This window comes from Thamnophis elegans, chromosome 4 (genome assembly GCF_009769535.1).
Source record: "Thamnophis elegans isolate rThaEle1 chromosome 4, rThaEle1.pri, whole genome shotgun sequence".
NCBI lineage: Eukaryota > Metazoa > Chordata > Lepidosauria > Squamata > Colubridae > Thamnophis > Thamnophis elegans.
This window is the reverse complement of record NC_045544.1, coordinates 115220609-115234486: the sequence shown is the minus strand read 5'-3', so window position 1 is coordinate 115234486 and position 13878 is coordinate 115220609. Positions and strand designations below refer to the sequence as shown.

General features: G+C 41.3%; 1 protein-coding gene across 9 annotated transcripts in view; it reads right to left on the bottom strand.

Annotated features, from left to right (window-relative positions):
• Positions 1-1589: 1589 nt before the first annotated feature.
• The window catches only part of DTNB (dystrobrevin beta), a 126890-nt gene continuing 114601 nt past the window's right edge, over positions 1590-13878 (bottom strand). For all 9 annotated transcript variants that reach the window (XM_032215968.1, XM_032215973.1, XM_032215967.1 and 6 more), the window contains 5 exons: positions 10817-10976; positions 9660-9749; positions 5071-5133; positions 4320-4354; positions 1590-2615 (listed from right to left, as the gene is read on the bottom strand). In XM_032215968.1, coding sequence (XP_032071859.1) covers positions 4350-4354; positions 5071-5133; positions 9660-9749; positions 10817-10976 — 318 coding nt within the window. In that variant the 3' untranslated portion in view covers positions 1590-2615; positions 4320-4349. The remainder of the gene's footprint in view (positions 2616-4319; positions 4355-5070; positions 5134-9659; positions 9750-10816; positions 10977-13878) is intronic.

The window sequence follows — 13878 nt, the reverse complement described above, 5'->3', positions numbered from 1 at the left end:
AGGGTAGGGACCTCTCATTTGTCTTATCACAGCCTGAACTGCCGATCCTGGAATTTCATGTGGAAATGAGCTTTTGTGTTATAATCTCCTCCTGGACTGGATTGCAAGAAAGGGCAGAGATACAACTGCAATGAGAGTTGGTCTCTGGAGGTAGCTGACAGCAGGAAGAGAAGCTTTAAAATGCCGGGCCTTTTCAGCGGCAAAAGACAGGCAGGTCAATTTGAGGTTGGTTGAAAGCTGCTGTTCCTGACTCCTGAAGTTGGCACCTTCGTGCATAGAGGATCTACTGTGAAATCTAGCAAACCATCTCATCCAGCATACCCTCATGATTTCTAGAATGGCAGGAGATGGAAATAATGTTTTAAGCAAAGATTATATGGTGTCATGTACTTCAGGATTGGGTGAAAGACAGAACAGGATCTACAGGTAGATTTTTGATTTTGAGAAGTAGACCAATGCATTGATAATGGTAATGATTTTGTACTTTCAGCAAGATAAACAGCCTGTGGAATTGACTCATTCTTGGTGACTATGTCGATTTCTAAATAGTTTTCCTTGCAACTCCACGTAAATGGTTCACTACTGGCATCTACTAGTTTTAGCTAAGTTTTTCTGATCAGCTACTATACATGATGGAGGCAAGTCATGACAGAGGAACCTAAATATGATTGGTGAATTGGAGAACCTCTGGTATGTTCCAATCAGGTATGCCTTGCCTTGGTAAAATGGTTAAACAAAATGGTTAAAAATCCTCCAATTTCTGATTGTAGGTTTTGCTGTGGCCACAATAATCCCAGCTTTGGATATTTGTCTGTGTGTATTCTTTTATAGCTACAGGCAACTATTTATAATACAAAGGCTAAGCAGCACTTCATTTACCTAATATGGACCAACAAAATAGGATAGATGTAGAACATCCTATATGACTCTACAAATTCGGGTTTAGAAAAGTGAAGCTCTTGGTCCTACAACTGGAGTTTCAGATCTTCAAAAACAATCAGTTGAATATTTGTGCATGACTTTCTCTTACCCCTAAAAGGCAATATGGAAATTGTAAGTGCTCCCTGGAGAACCAGTACACCCAGCCAGCTCAGTCGGAGTTCACTCCAAGGCTACTCCACATTTCCTTCAGAACAAGCTTCTGAAAGAAAAAGGGAATCACTTATGGATAAAAGGGGAGGAGAGGTTTCTCAGCCACCAGAGTAACAGACTGAGTGGCATTAGATGTTGGAAAGGGCATTAGGTGATAGCAGTCCTTGCTTATAACAGCTTTCTTCCACTAAGCCAGGGATGTCAAACTCAAGGCCCACGGCCCGGATCTGGCCCGCAGGGTGCTTAGATCTGGCCCACAGGGTAGCCTGGAAACAGCAAGCACCAGCCCGCGGTGTCTCTGCCAGTGAAAACGGAGCTCGGGAGGGCTGCAAAGCGGCCCCTCCCGAGCTCCGTTTTCTCTGGCAGAGGGTTGCAGGAAGCCATTGCAGCTGAAAAATGGAGCTCGGGAGCCTGTTTTCACTGGCAGAGTACCTGGGCCACCACAAGCGCCCCCGACATGAGTGACATTGAGCTGGCCACACCCACCCTGCCCATGCCTACCCTGCCCCCCCCAAGTCAAACATAACCCTGATGCAGACCTCAATGAAATTGAGTTTGACACCCCTGCACTAAGCCATCATATAAGGCAACAACCACATAGCCACCTGTTCTGAGAATTTCTATAGGTAGCTGCCAGATGCGGGACCTCTCCCCCATCCTTCTCCTGACATCAGGACTGGTATAAGATCCACTAGACTGCTAACAGTGAAAATCCTCATTAATGCCCATTTCACAAAATGAAACCAAGGGCACAATCTACCAAGTCAAAAACGCTATACCATCCTGACTGAAACAAGCCAGCTGCACAGGGCATGGTAGTGATAATGCTCTAGTGATGCTCTCATTCATTTTGATAGGGCTGACAGAGAGAAATCTCCAGCTGGACCAACCTTGTGGGTCAGACCTATCTGTTTACCACTAAACTATCTTTAATGGTACCCAAGTCAGTTGCCTCCTGGCAGCACCACCATCTGTCTCACCGGCACTGTTGTGTGACATGCATTCACAAACAACCCAAGCAACCTGCCATTCACAGACAAGACCCGCATTCTGAAAAGGCAAGAGGGGCAGCCGCCACATCAGAATCCACAGCCAGCATTCATCTCCATTACTTGGTGAAGAAATTCAGCTGGTTGCAAGTCTGCTCATGGGGGACTTGAAGATCACAAATGTTAACTGCCAGAGCATGATAAGGTGTGAACAATGAAGCCCAGATAGAGAATTCACAGGAAGGCGGCTTGCATTTTCAGAAGCCGTTATTCAAAAAGCTTTCTCATTGAAACAGAGATGAGGCTCTGTCCAGTTAGCACTGAACACCTACAGAAATAGGACATGCAAATTTAAGGAGATGCCCCCTGCCCTGCCCTCCCCCCCCAGAAAAGCCATTGTGTCTGTTGGAAGAAGACTGCTCCCTGCAATTGTTGTGTTAGTCACAGCTTCACAATTGTGGATGTGTCAGTTGGATCATGCCTCTTCTGAAGGATGTGGAGACATCTTTAGAATAGGAGCTCACACCTTGTTACCTGTATCAAGACAGAGAGAATCTCATAGAAGACCTGTCCTATAAGCGATACACACAGAATTTAAATCTGACTAAAAAAATCAGTTTAGCCAATGATCAGTTTAGCTAACTTGCTCTTTTCTGTCTATCTTCTGTCTGTCTCTCCTACTGTCAAGGTTCTTTTGTAGAGAGCCAAAAACATTAAATGAGGCTTCAAACAATTTTTTGTTTGCTGCATACACATGCCATGTGCATCTCCTTAAAAAGCTACAGGCATTTCAAATTGTTTCCAGATCATAGTCCCAGTAGGTGATTCCTTTAGGGCTCCAAGGCCCACATGAAAGAAAAAATTCCCTTTGAATCAGCACTTCACTGGAAACGCAGTGGGATCTCTTAGCTGACTGCAAGAGTAGAGCGTAAAGCATTTTAAGCAAGATTGGCATAATTCCACTAAGCGCTAGTAGACCTGTAATACTGAGAGTGAAGACCTCATCACAGTGACATCTCCAACGTTAGGATTTCTTACATTCCCAATCCCTCTCCCATCCCATCCCCTTTGAGGTTGAGAATTCTGTCTGACTATAAAATGAAATGCTGAAATCTGGTTCCTCTGAATGAATGCTGTCAGGATACGCCTAAACCACACCAGTTTTCTTGGCAGAAGAAAGATATTTCTGGGTTGTGTGAAATCCAAAAGCTTGCTACAAAAGGTCACAATTTGAACTACATGTCACCTGTACTATGTGGGATAGTTATCACTAAGATTGTCAGCATTCGTTATATAGCTCTGGTGCAGAACATACATATGTTTAATGTGTCAAAGGTGCTAGATGTAAACTTTGGGAGGAAAATAATTCTTTCTAAAGTCCACACGAGTTTGCTATTGTCAGTGGAGTACACATTCCCCCAAATATGCCTCTGCATTGATAGAATTCTGTCTTCCTAAACAATATTTAAAATATGAAACCTAGTAAGCAATACTCACTGGAAACAAATATTTTAGATCATCAGCCAGGAAAGATCATAAGTTATGAACATTGCTGCATATGATTCTTAGCTAGGCTGAGAGCAGTGTTAAACCTGGGGTTGTATGTGTAATTTATATTTATAGTTCACTCTGCCATGAAGAAAAGTGACTCAACTTTCTTTTTAGTCTAGAATCTAGATGGGCTAAAAAGACTCAGAAGTGACTTCCAGCAAAATGTTCACATGAAATGGGCAATTAACATTGCAAGATTCAATCTGGGTCGACACCAGGACCACAGGTTTATTCTTCCGAGATTTCCGACTTGTGCTGGGGCCCATCTTCAGGAAACTTCTCTAAAGTGGAATATGTGCTTTGGGGGCTACTCTGTGAGTCGTATTTATGTAGTGCATTCTTATTGGTTGATGGGTGTGTTGATGGCTGGCGATTGGTTGTTGTTTCTTGTGCTGCCAACCCCTTGGTGCCTAAGTACCTGATAAGCTGGTGGTAAATCTGCCCAAGGGCTTGGCAGCACAAGGAAACAACAACCAATCATCAGCCATCAATACACCCATCAACCAATAGGAAGGCACATAAATATCTGTAGCAGGATATTTGCCCCACCCCACCTATATTAACTACTCTGCTATTATCTTATTCTCTGTCTGTCTATGAAGAGAAAATGGTGGACAATGTTTCTGATTGAACTATAAGAATTACAATGGGTTCTGCTTGTTTGGAACAGAATAGTCATACACTTACTTAAACCTCTGTTGTCCAGATTTTTTTTATTTAACCTGCAGAAAGAAAAGAAAGCTTGGTAAAGCCATTTTTATTTCATGTTTAAAATGTGAACATTATGTCAGTGAAAGAAGCATTATTAGGTTTTAGTCAATTTTTAAACAAACTTAAAAATAATAGTAATCCAAAGGCAAATCATGCAAGTTAAATTAGTAGTGCACCATTCAGTGAACTCCATGAATAATAAGGAACTATGAAATGTCTGGTGGAAGAAATACGCCAATAGGTGAGCAAATATGTGTGCACAAACATATGAAAGTCAACCACATCTGTGACATCCTCAGTGTCACAGATAATTGTCTTGAAAAGATATTGAACTAACATTGCAAATGCTTCCGTTTCCATGCCATTTGGTCTCCATCCATATTAGGCTTTGTGGAGCTATTTTTGTACCTAACACTATTAAGGTTGATTAACCAAAATGTAAGAAGTTAAAATGGCAAGCCATCCAGCTGATCATTACAAACTATATGCTAAAAGAGTCTTTTGTGGAGCCCTCTGCTGCAGCTGGCAAATATACATCCCTCGCAACAGGACCAACTCATACCCATGGCGATGTTGGGAACAAGGTGAAGCATGCCATGTGTACTTAGATTCAGGTTTTTGATTAAACATTGACATGTTTTAAATTTGAAGTGTGTTAGGTTTTTTAAGCACATTCCAAAACTTGCCATATACTTGTTTAAAAGAGTCACGACAGCTCTGCTTTTACCTCGGTCCTTCCCATTCTGCATCTTGTCCTCCTCTTCCTCCTCCTCACCTCCTTCCTCTCCCCCTAAGACAGAAAAAAGCCAGTGGCAATGAGAAAAAGTGAGGGGCCATCTGGGAGCAGAGAGCAGTAATGCCCTGCTACTTTTCTATAGCAATAGCAATTATATACCACTTTTCAGTGCTTTAAATGCCCTCTCTAAGCAGTTTACAGAGTCAGCATATTGCCCCTAACAATCTGGGTCCTCATTTTACCAACCTTGGAAGGATGGAGGGCTGAATCAAAATTGAGCCTGGTGAGATATGAACTGCCAAATTGCAGGCAGCTGGAAATCAGCAGAAGTAGCCTGCAGTACTGCAGTCTAACCACTGCACCACCATGGCTCATAGGTGACTCAAGGTGTGATTCCTTCTTCAAGATGGCATGACCAACAAAGAGAAAGAAGGCAGCTTTTGTCTGGATCTCAGACTCTATCTGGAGCCCAGAAGCAAAAACCTTCAACCAGATAGGGACAATCAAACATCCTTTTAACAGAAAACAGAACTGTGAAATTAAAAGAACTGAATGGTACATTCTACAAAGGATATATTACAGTCCCTCTTAACCTTCCTGAGCAGAGGTTGCATCAAAATAAATTAAACAAGATTCTAAAGATTGAGTGTGTTCATCCAGCAGGGGAGAAAAAAACCTCATATCCCATATATGTTGGTTTCAAGTTATATTGTAAAATTCATTTCTTAAAATATGCACTATGTAGACACTTTCCTAAGTAAAGGACAGAAAGGAGCTGGGTGGTCAGCTGGAGTACACATAGAATATGGTGGACATAAAGTTGGAAAAAGCAAGAAAGAAGAAATGTCTCACAAGAGAAGAGGAATAAGACTGTTATAAAGTCTCTGTTTTTTTCAGAGTAATAAGAGGAATGTACAAATGCAATATTGGCTTATATTCCAAAATATTGGCTTATATTCCAAAATGAGGAGGGCAATTTTAGGCTTCAGGATTTTAAGAGGTTCCTTAAACCTATGTAAATTTTAAAGAGCTGACTTTGTAACTTGAATTGTCTATAACTTTTAAAAATGGGGCTGTATTTCAGCCCCATCTATTCTTAGGGGCTCTGCAGGCATCATAAAAAGAGATGCTGGAATTACCTTTTTGCACCACTGCTGTATGTCCAACATAGGACAATGGAGCTCACAATTATCTGGCTTCGAAAGTGAGCATAGATGAGCATGTTATAGAGATGTAGATGACTTGCTTTCGTGGCCAATCAGCTATGTTTGCTTAAGAGCATGGATAATGACATTTAAAATGACCTATTAAAATAAAAAGACCTATGGCCTTTATGGAAAATCCTTGCGGCAAGATTGTAACTAATCTGCTTTTTTTATTTTGTAGTGATAGAAGGGCTGGATTTAAGTCATGTCTCCTTTTGGCTTCCCTGGCTGAGTCTAATGAAATCATGTTCTGATTCTTTTAACAGTCACTCGGGATGCTGTAGATCAGAAAAAACCAGATTATACAGATGTAAGGTTTGGAAACCGGGCTCAACATAGTTAGAGAGAGTTGGGAAGCATGCTGTTGTATCACGGCTACTTTAGTCATAAAATGCCTAGCTCAGCATTAGCTGTTGAGGAGTCCTAATTCCAACTGTTTTTTTAATTTACAAAATGAGAAGGGGTTAGATACCTTTCCAGGAACTCCTTGTCTGCCCTCTCATCAAAGTGGGTGCCTGCAGTTTGTTTCATCTATCATTTGCCTGAACTGCAAAGAACTCAGCACAACACAGAGAACTTGGATGCTGAACAAATCCCACTTTTTACAATTTCTATGCATCTTTTCATTTCCAAATGGCAAAAAAACAGTCTGGCCAATTCGGTTCAGACCCTCAGGATTCTATACTGTTGGAGATGTAGTTCTGGAATCCACAGAGGCTAAATGTGCCTGAATGGTTCTGCAAAAACATTCAGCAATTTCCCAACTAAACAAAAAGACCTGAAGAATATCATGAAAATATTAGCATGTGATCTCCAAAGGCCATGTATTTGCAAGTGCGAGGAGCAATTGTTGGTTTTTTGCAATCCTTGTTTTAGTTACCGTACGAAAGAGCACTGGAGTGCCCAAGACTGCTTTCTATGAATAAATCAGAACACCCTATAAGCTGCTGTAATTGTGTCACATTCTATTACCTATACCACAAGACCATGGATATATGACTAGCATGAAATATTAGAGGGCTTGAGTAGATTCTTGGGACCCTTCAGAGATTGATATTACAGAAACAATTTAGTCCAAAGCAAGCATCCAATTGACAGCAAACCTAGTTTCTTCTTCAGGAACCCTCCCTAGTTGTATTCATCACATGTAAATCACGTGACCATTTTGGCTAGGAGAAGGACCGGATGTCACCAGTACTAAGTTATTTGTGGGCCTGCTATGATTACCCACTGGAATTCTATTTGACAGCACTCTCTATGTCTTTCCTGGCCTCCCTATGGAGTTTGCATTCTGATCAGCTCCAGCATCTGGTTTCTCCAGTGCATTTTTGTGACCTTTTTGTGACCTGTTTAGCCTGACTTATTCCCTTGCTTGGTCATGACTCAAAGAGAACTAGATCAAAATCTACATGCATATGTACCCAGATGATTTCTTGTATGACAAGCTACAGAGCTATAGCTGCAGAAGGAACTGCCTAGTGTCTAGGTCATCCAAGGAACAAATTATTTCCCTCTTTAGAAGTTACTCCAAAAAAGTAAGATATAATTATTTTGTTTTCACCAGCTGGTAAATGAAAATGGCTTGATTTTGTAAAGCTCCAGGAATACTGCCCTGTAACATGAGATTGTAAAGTATTTTCAAAAATTCAGATTCTTCCTAACTTAGTTAACTAAATCTAAGTGTGGTTTGATTTTAAAATCAATTCAGCATTTCTGATTCTAGCCTTTTAAATATTCTAGTGGAAACCGATGATTAGCCTTTTTGTCTACCTAGAAAGTAGATTATCCATGTGCCAGATTTGTGAGCCAAACCTGCTCGTTTGTTTTGGTAGTTAAAGAGGAACCAAGGAATAGGACTCTAATCTTGTCTAAGTTGCAACTGTTAGGCCTATACCAGGGGTGGGCTGCTACGGATTCGCCCAAGTTCGGAGAACCTCCAAATCCCACCCCTGGCCCTGCCCACCCCTCCCCTCCCAGCAGTCTCCATGCGGCTCGTTTTGGATGCGAGGTAAGCAGGGCCCATGCAGAGGCTCAGGAAGGGGGGGGAAAAAGGCCTTCGGGAAGGCCTCCGGAACCCAGGGGAGGCAGGTTTTGACCTCCCAGAGGCTCGAGGAAATCCTCCAGAGCCTGGGCAAGGCGAAAAAGGACCCCCCCAACTGTGGTGCAGGAGACCAGGCCACACCCACCATGGCCACACCCCACCCAGCAACCAAGCAGAGAACCCGTAGCTGAAATTTTGAAGCCCACCCCTGGCCTATACCAATGTTTTTCAAATGCTGTACACATGCTGGCTACAGAATCCAGGCAGTTGAAGTCCACATGCCTTGACACTGCCAAGTTTGAAAAACACTGGTCTAGATTCTCACTTATTTAGCTGTAGATTATGAATGATTAGTCATTAAAAAAGAAAGGACAGCTGCAGAACTGTCTCTAAAATATATTACCCTGAGGCATCCAGTCTTTTTCTCCTTATGCTGGAGGATACATTTCAATTTGTCTATGAATTATGTCTAGGTTGTCCTTAAAGCTAACCTCTCTTGATATATACATGTACTTTTTGGGCCTCTGTTCTCCAAACTATGGCTGTCTTCCAGATTTGTTTGACTACCGCTCCAAGCACCCAAGTGTGGAGTGGGCCTTGGGCCTTTGGGAATTATAGGCAACACATCTGGAGGAAAATCAAGAATCTAAATATTTAGCGAACTGTATATCATCACCTACAACTATCTAAATTTCTTCAAGAAAATGTATTTCACATTCTCCATCAGCCCATTTGGGCAATACAATATTTTCACCTCTATCCTTGAAATTAGTTAATTCCTCCGGCTGGCCTTCCATTCTGCCAAAAAACTGTTCTATGTTTGATCGCAAGTGTTTGATTATGGAATATTTATGCCTTGAACCAAAGCGTAGAGTTTATTTTATTTATAAAATAAATGTGCTCAGATAAGCACGAGACAAAATGATTCTCATTAGCACGAAGATAAAATATAAATAAAATAAATACAACTTTTCCTAAATTTTCCTACTTTATTATTTACTTTATTAAGTTTATTTCCATAAAGAAATACTGTATTAAGTAATAAAGTAAATAAATTATTTAATCTACCATCCTAGACTAGTATTTCTCAATCTTAGCGCCTTTTAGATGTGTGGATTCAGTTGGAGTTGAAATCCAACATCTTAAACGCTCTGAGATGGAGAAAAACTGCCCTAGAACAACGTATTTCTTTCAACTTATTTTGTTGAGGAAAATTGTATTAACATTTGAACTAATTCTCAGTTGAAAGCCTCACTACAGGAAACATTACTGGCACCCAAAATTCAGATTCCTTGAGTCTCTTGCTTAGATTAATATAGAAATTTCTTGCATACCTGAATGAAGCTCCTTCACCAAATATGACATTGTATTGGTAATTGAATCAGCTGCTACCAGCAAATCGTTACGGAGGTTCCGCCGAGTTCCTGAGAAAGGGTGAAGTAATAGGCAAACTCATTGTTCTAAGAAAATTAGCGGCTGTAACACTACTATAACACTTTTATATTGTGGACTTCAATAACTAAAGTCAAAGTTATTCTTATTCCCCAATCCAAAGATAAGTTCTGTCTTTGCTAGGATGGCCTGCGTTCCAGAAAATATTGGTGAGAATCTGCACCTATCGTAGATGTAAAGACTGATCCTAAGGGTGTTTTCCCACTTATGCATTCATTGACTATGTAGATCAGTCAATGGATGATTTGACTCCTGGCTCATTATCTCAAAGTGACCAAGCTGAGGAAGAGATGAAGTATAGTTGATGTGGCAATTCCTTGGAAGGTGGTGATCATGGCAGCAGCAACAATAACCTCTGTGCCTTTCATAAGTGAACATTTGGCCTTCCTGGGGACAAGAGGCAGCTGTGACTTGAGGAGGAGGTGGTAGCTACTGTGGTGATGGGAAGAGGGGCAGTATTAGAAAAAAAATGTGGTATCAAGAGAACATCAGTCACAGCTGCTTCCGTTGCCTGCTGCAGAAGAGCTCCTGCCAACTCTCCCAATTGCAGTTGCTGGAGAAGTCACGCGAAGAAGGAATGAGGTAGTCAGCAGCAGAAATGGCTGCCATAGCAGCAGTCCCAGTGGGGACTTTATGTACACCTCAGGCAATGTCAACCCTTGCTGTTTTAGCAGGCTATGGGGATGACCTCCCAGAAGTACTTGGGCTATCAGGTGCTGGCAGTGCAGTGGATCTGAGCATGTTCCATCTCCCACCGCGTGACATGCTTAAGAGAAAATTAACAAGCAGTTTGCATGAATCACACAAAATTGGCTAGATAATAACCCTGCATATGTGAAACACAGAGAAATCAGTGGAATAATAGCAGAGCACTTATAGGACACAGTGGATGCTTTGGGTGTTCTTCTGCAGAAGTGTATTTTAAAATACTTTCTAAAATAAATTGTGCACTTTAGAGCTTTTATCTTCTCCCCTCCACACTTCTTCCCTCATACATTTATGAATACATGCACACAAGGGTATGTGTATTATGGCTCACCTTGTGCAAATGCTTCCTGGACGTCTCCACCAACACCAGTAAGTGAATCTTGGGGTACATGAGTTGGGGTAGAACCAGCAGATGTGGACCTGACTGGCATTGGCATAGAGCGGCCAGCCCCATGGGTGGGGGAAGTATGTGGCGAACCAGCTGCCTGAGCCTAAAATAAATGGGAAGCCCAGTTACTACATTTCCTTGTTGAATAGCTCTTCCGAAATAAAACTCCAGCAGCATATGTTGCAAAGATGAGTGACAAATCCTCAGACAAACATTCTCTGTCTCAAACAGCATGCAAACTACTACTGGTACATGCAGTTTATAAACCACTAGCCAGATACCCGTGCTTCACAATGAAACTATGTGATTGGGCTGTGCAGGATAAATTCGGTTCACAATCAATTGGCTCAGCGGTGATCAGTGACTGAAACACATAAGGGAATATTACCCCCACTGCCTTGAGTCCGAAAGCAGTTCCATAAGTGGAAGGCATAGACATTTTGGTGAGGTACCGATGTTTAATACTGTAAGGAGCTCCAGACCGCTCCTGAGTGAAGGTAGTGGAACGTCTGCCAGTTTGAACTGAGGTAACGGAATGTGAGGCAACTGGCAGTTGAAACAGAGTTCTTTTCAGGTGGTGAGGGGGAGTAGAACACTTAGCATCAGAGCGTGTTTATTACTGTATAAGAAATAGTAATGATCTGATGGTCATTTTGAAAAATCCTTTCTTAGAGAGCACTTAGAAGCCAAGGGGAACAAACATGCCAAATTTCAGTTTCTAGGTTTTACGGCTCTGGAGATTTTATGATTAGTGAGTGGTAGGCTACATTAAGACCATCCAGAATTTCTTGGGAGTGAAGGCAACTGTCTCATGTCTAGTTGGGCAATCTGATCTACTTCAGTTTTCCTCAGAATGGGAGCCTTCCAAATATAGGAAATAGTAGCTCCCAGGCTTCTCATAATTGGCCATGCTGGCTGAGGAATTCTGGGATATGAAGTCCACCAAATGGAAGGTTTATTTAATCTAGCAGCCACAGCTCACCAAGATACCAGGGGGGGAAAAGAAATAATTCTACTTCCCAAAAGCCCTTCACTCTGACAGGAAGTGAAACCTGGATCCTTTTACCTGCAAGTAATATGCTATCATTAAGGAAAGGATCCTTCCTAATTATAAATAAACCTCATGCTGTGTTAGATGATTGGTCAATGTATACTTATTCTCTGTTCTAAGGCAGGGATCATCCAGCATACTAAAGCCACATTAGCTAAACACAATTGCATCACATTAAACACTATGCTACATTAGTATGGTTTAATGGGTGGCCTGGTTCACACTATATGCAAAGACAACAGCTGTGTTTCTACAATAAGCTAAACTGCAAACCACTCAATCCATTTAGCCAAAGCTTGCAAGTTGTGCGAACCCAGCTGGTAAGAGATGCTTATCTGAAATTCCAGAGGCAGCAGTATTATAACCACACCTGGCCTAGCCAATACTAAGATGAAATGCCCAGAATCGTGGATCTCATCAATTTCTGCCTCGCTACTTACATTTAGTTTGATGGACAAATATACCAGCACATCAGAGGAAACACTCATGGGATCACCACTCTCAGGACTCAGAGACTGTAATGCAGGATTTAGAAACTACAGTACTCAACATGCTTATTGAATACTAAAAGTATGGATGTAGATGTCACTTTCATCATAACACAAAGAGAGCAATTAGAGAGAAGACACGCAAAAAAAATCAACAGCTTCAGTGGAATAAAATTCACAAAAGAAGAAGAAACATTATCCTTCCTCAATAGCCTCATCAACAGAGAATACAATGGCAATTAGAAATGCAAGGATTGAAAACAATCCACATTAACTAAGGGCTCCATTACCAAAGTAACAACGTAGTGTCCCATAAGGAGCTACGTAAGTACATTATTCGGATGAGTATAAATGCACTACAACAAGGGGGTCAAACTTGCAGCCCGCAGGCTGGATTCATCACGTGCTGGCCCCATCCTGTCCAGTTTAGCAAAGGAAAAGAAATCCCGATACATCATGTGATGCCACTGTGATGACGTGAGTTTGACACCCCTGCACTACACAACCCAGAACACTAGAAAAAGGAAACATACTGCAAATACCACATCTTCCAAAAAACTGAATATCTACACACTTTTATCAAAAAGTACTGACTACTTAACCCACTACAACTAACACAAACTATGGAAAGTATAATACTGCCATACGTCAAAAACATCTCAAAACACCAACAGACAATTATGTATAATGCCATGACATCACCATAGCAAATAAACCAACCACAACCCTCTGAAACACTCAAAAGATCTAGTAGCCCAAGAAGGAAAACAAGAGCCACTTACAAATACAGTACTGCAGCAGCTACTTTGTAGGATAGACATGGAGAAAACTAGCAGAGTGCATCCAACTAGAAGTCAGAAGTCACAATGAAAACTTCTTCATATCACAACACATGGTCAGATTCAATCATAGATGTATGGAAATTTGTGAACATCCTAGACCAAGCTAAGTCCAAAATGCAAGGGAATTTCTGGAAATTTGGCATTCAGACAAATCAGTCATCAATTGACACAAAGAGGCAAAGCACATTTACAGATCTTTCAAAAGAGATAATAAAAGGCTAAGAAGGAAAAGGAAAGATCGGAACACATCCTTTCCAGCAACAAACAGTGAGATAAGCAGGGATTAATATCAGACAAACGAGCAATCAGAAAACAGAAAACTAACAGAAAACTAACAGAAAACAGAAAACAGAAAACTAAGGAACTACCAAGGAGAAAACCACATCCCCATCAACACTGCCAGGACAAGCTATGTCATATAAGCAGAGAGCAAATCCTATATCCACTAACACCGATTATGCATCTGCAAGGCAAACAACCAAGTTCAGAGACCACCATGGACATCACAATGAGTAAGAATGACAGAAAGCTGACAATATATATTACAATCAATTTACTCAGATAACTAGCATTACAGGAGGTATGACTTCTACCTGGACTAGTGAATAAAAATGGGAACCGGAA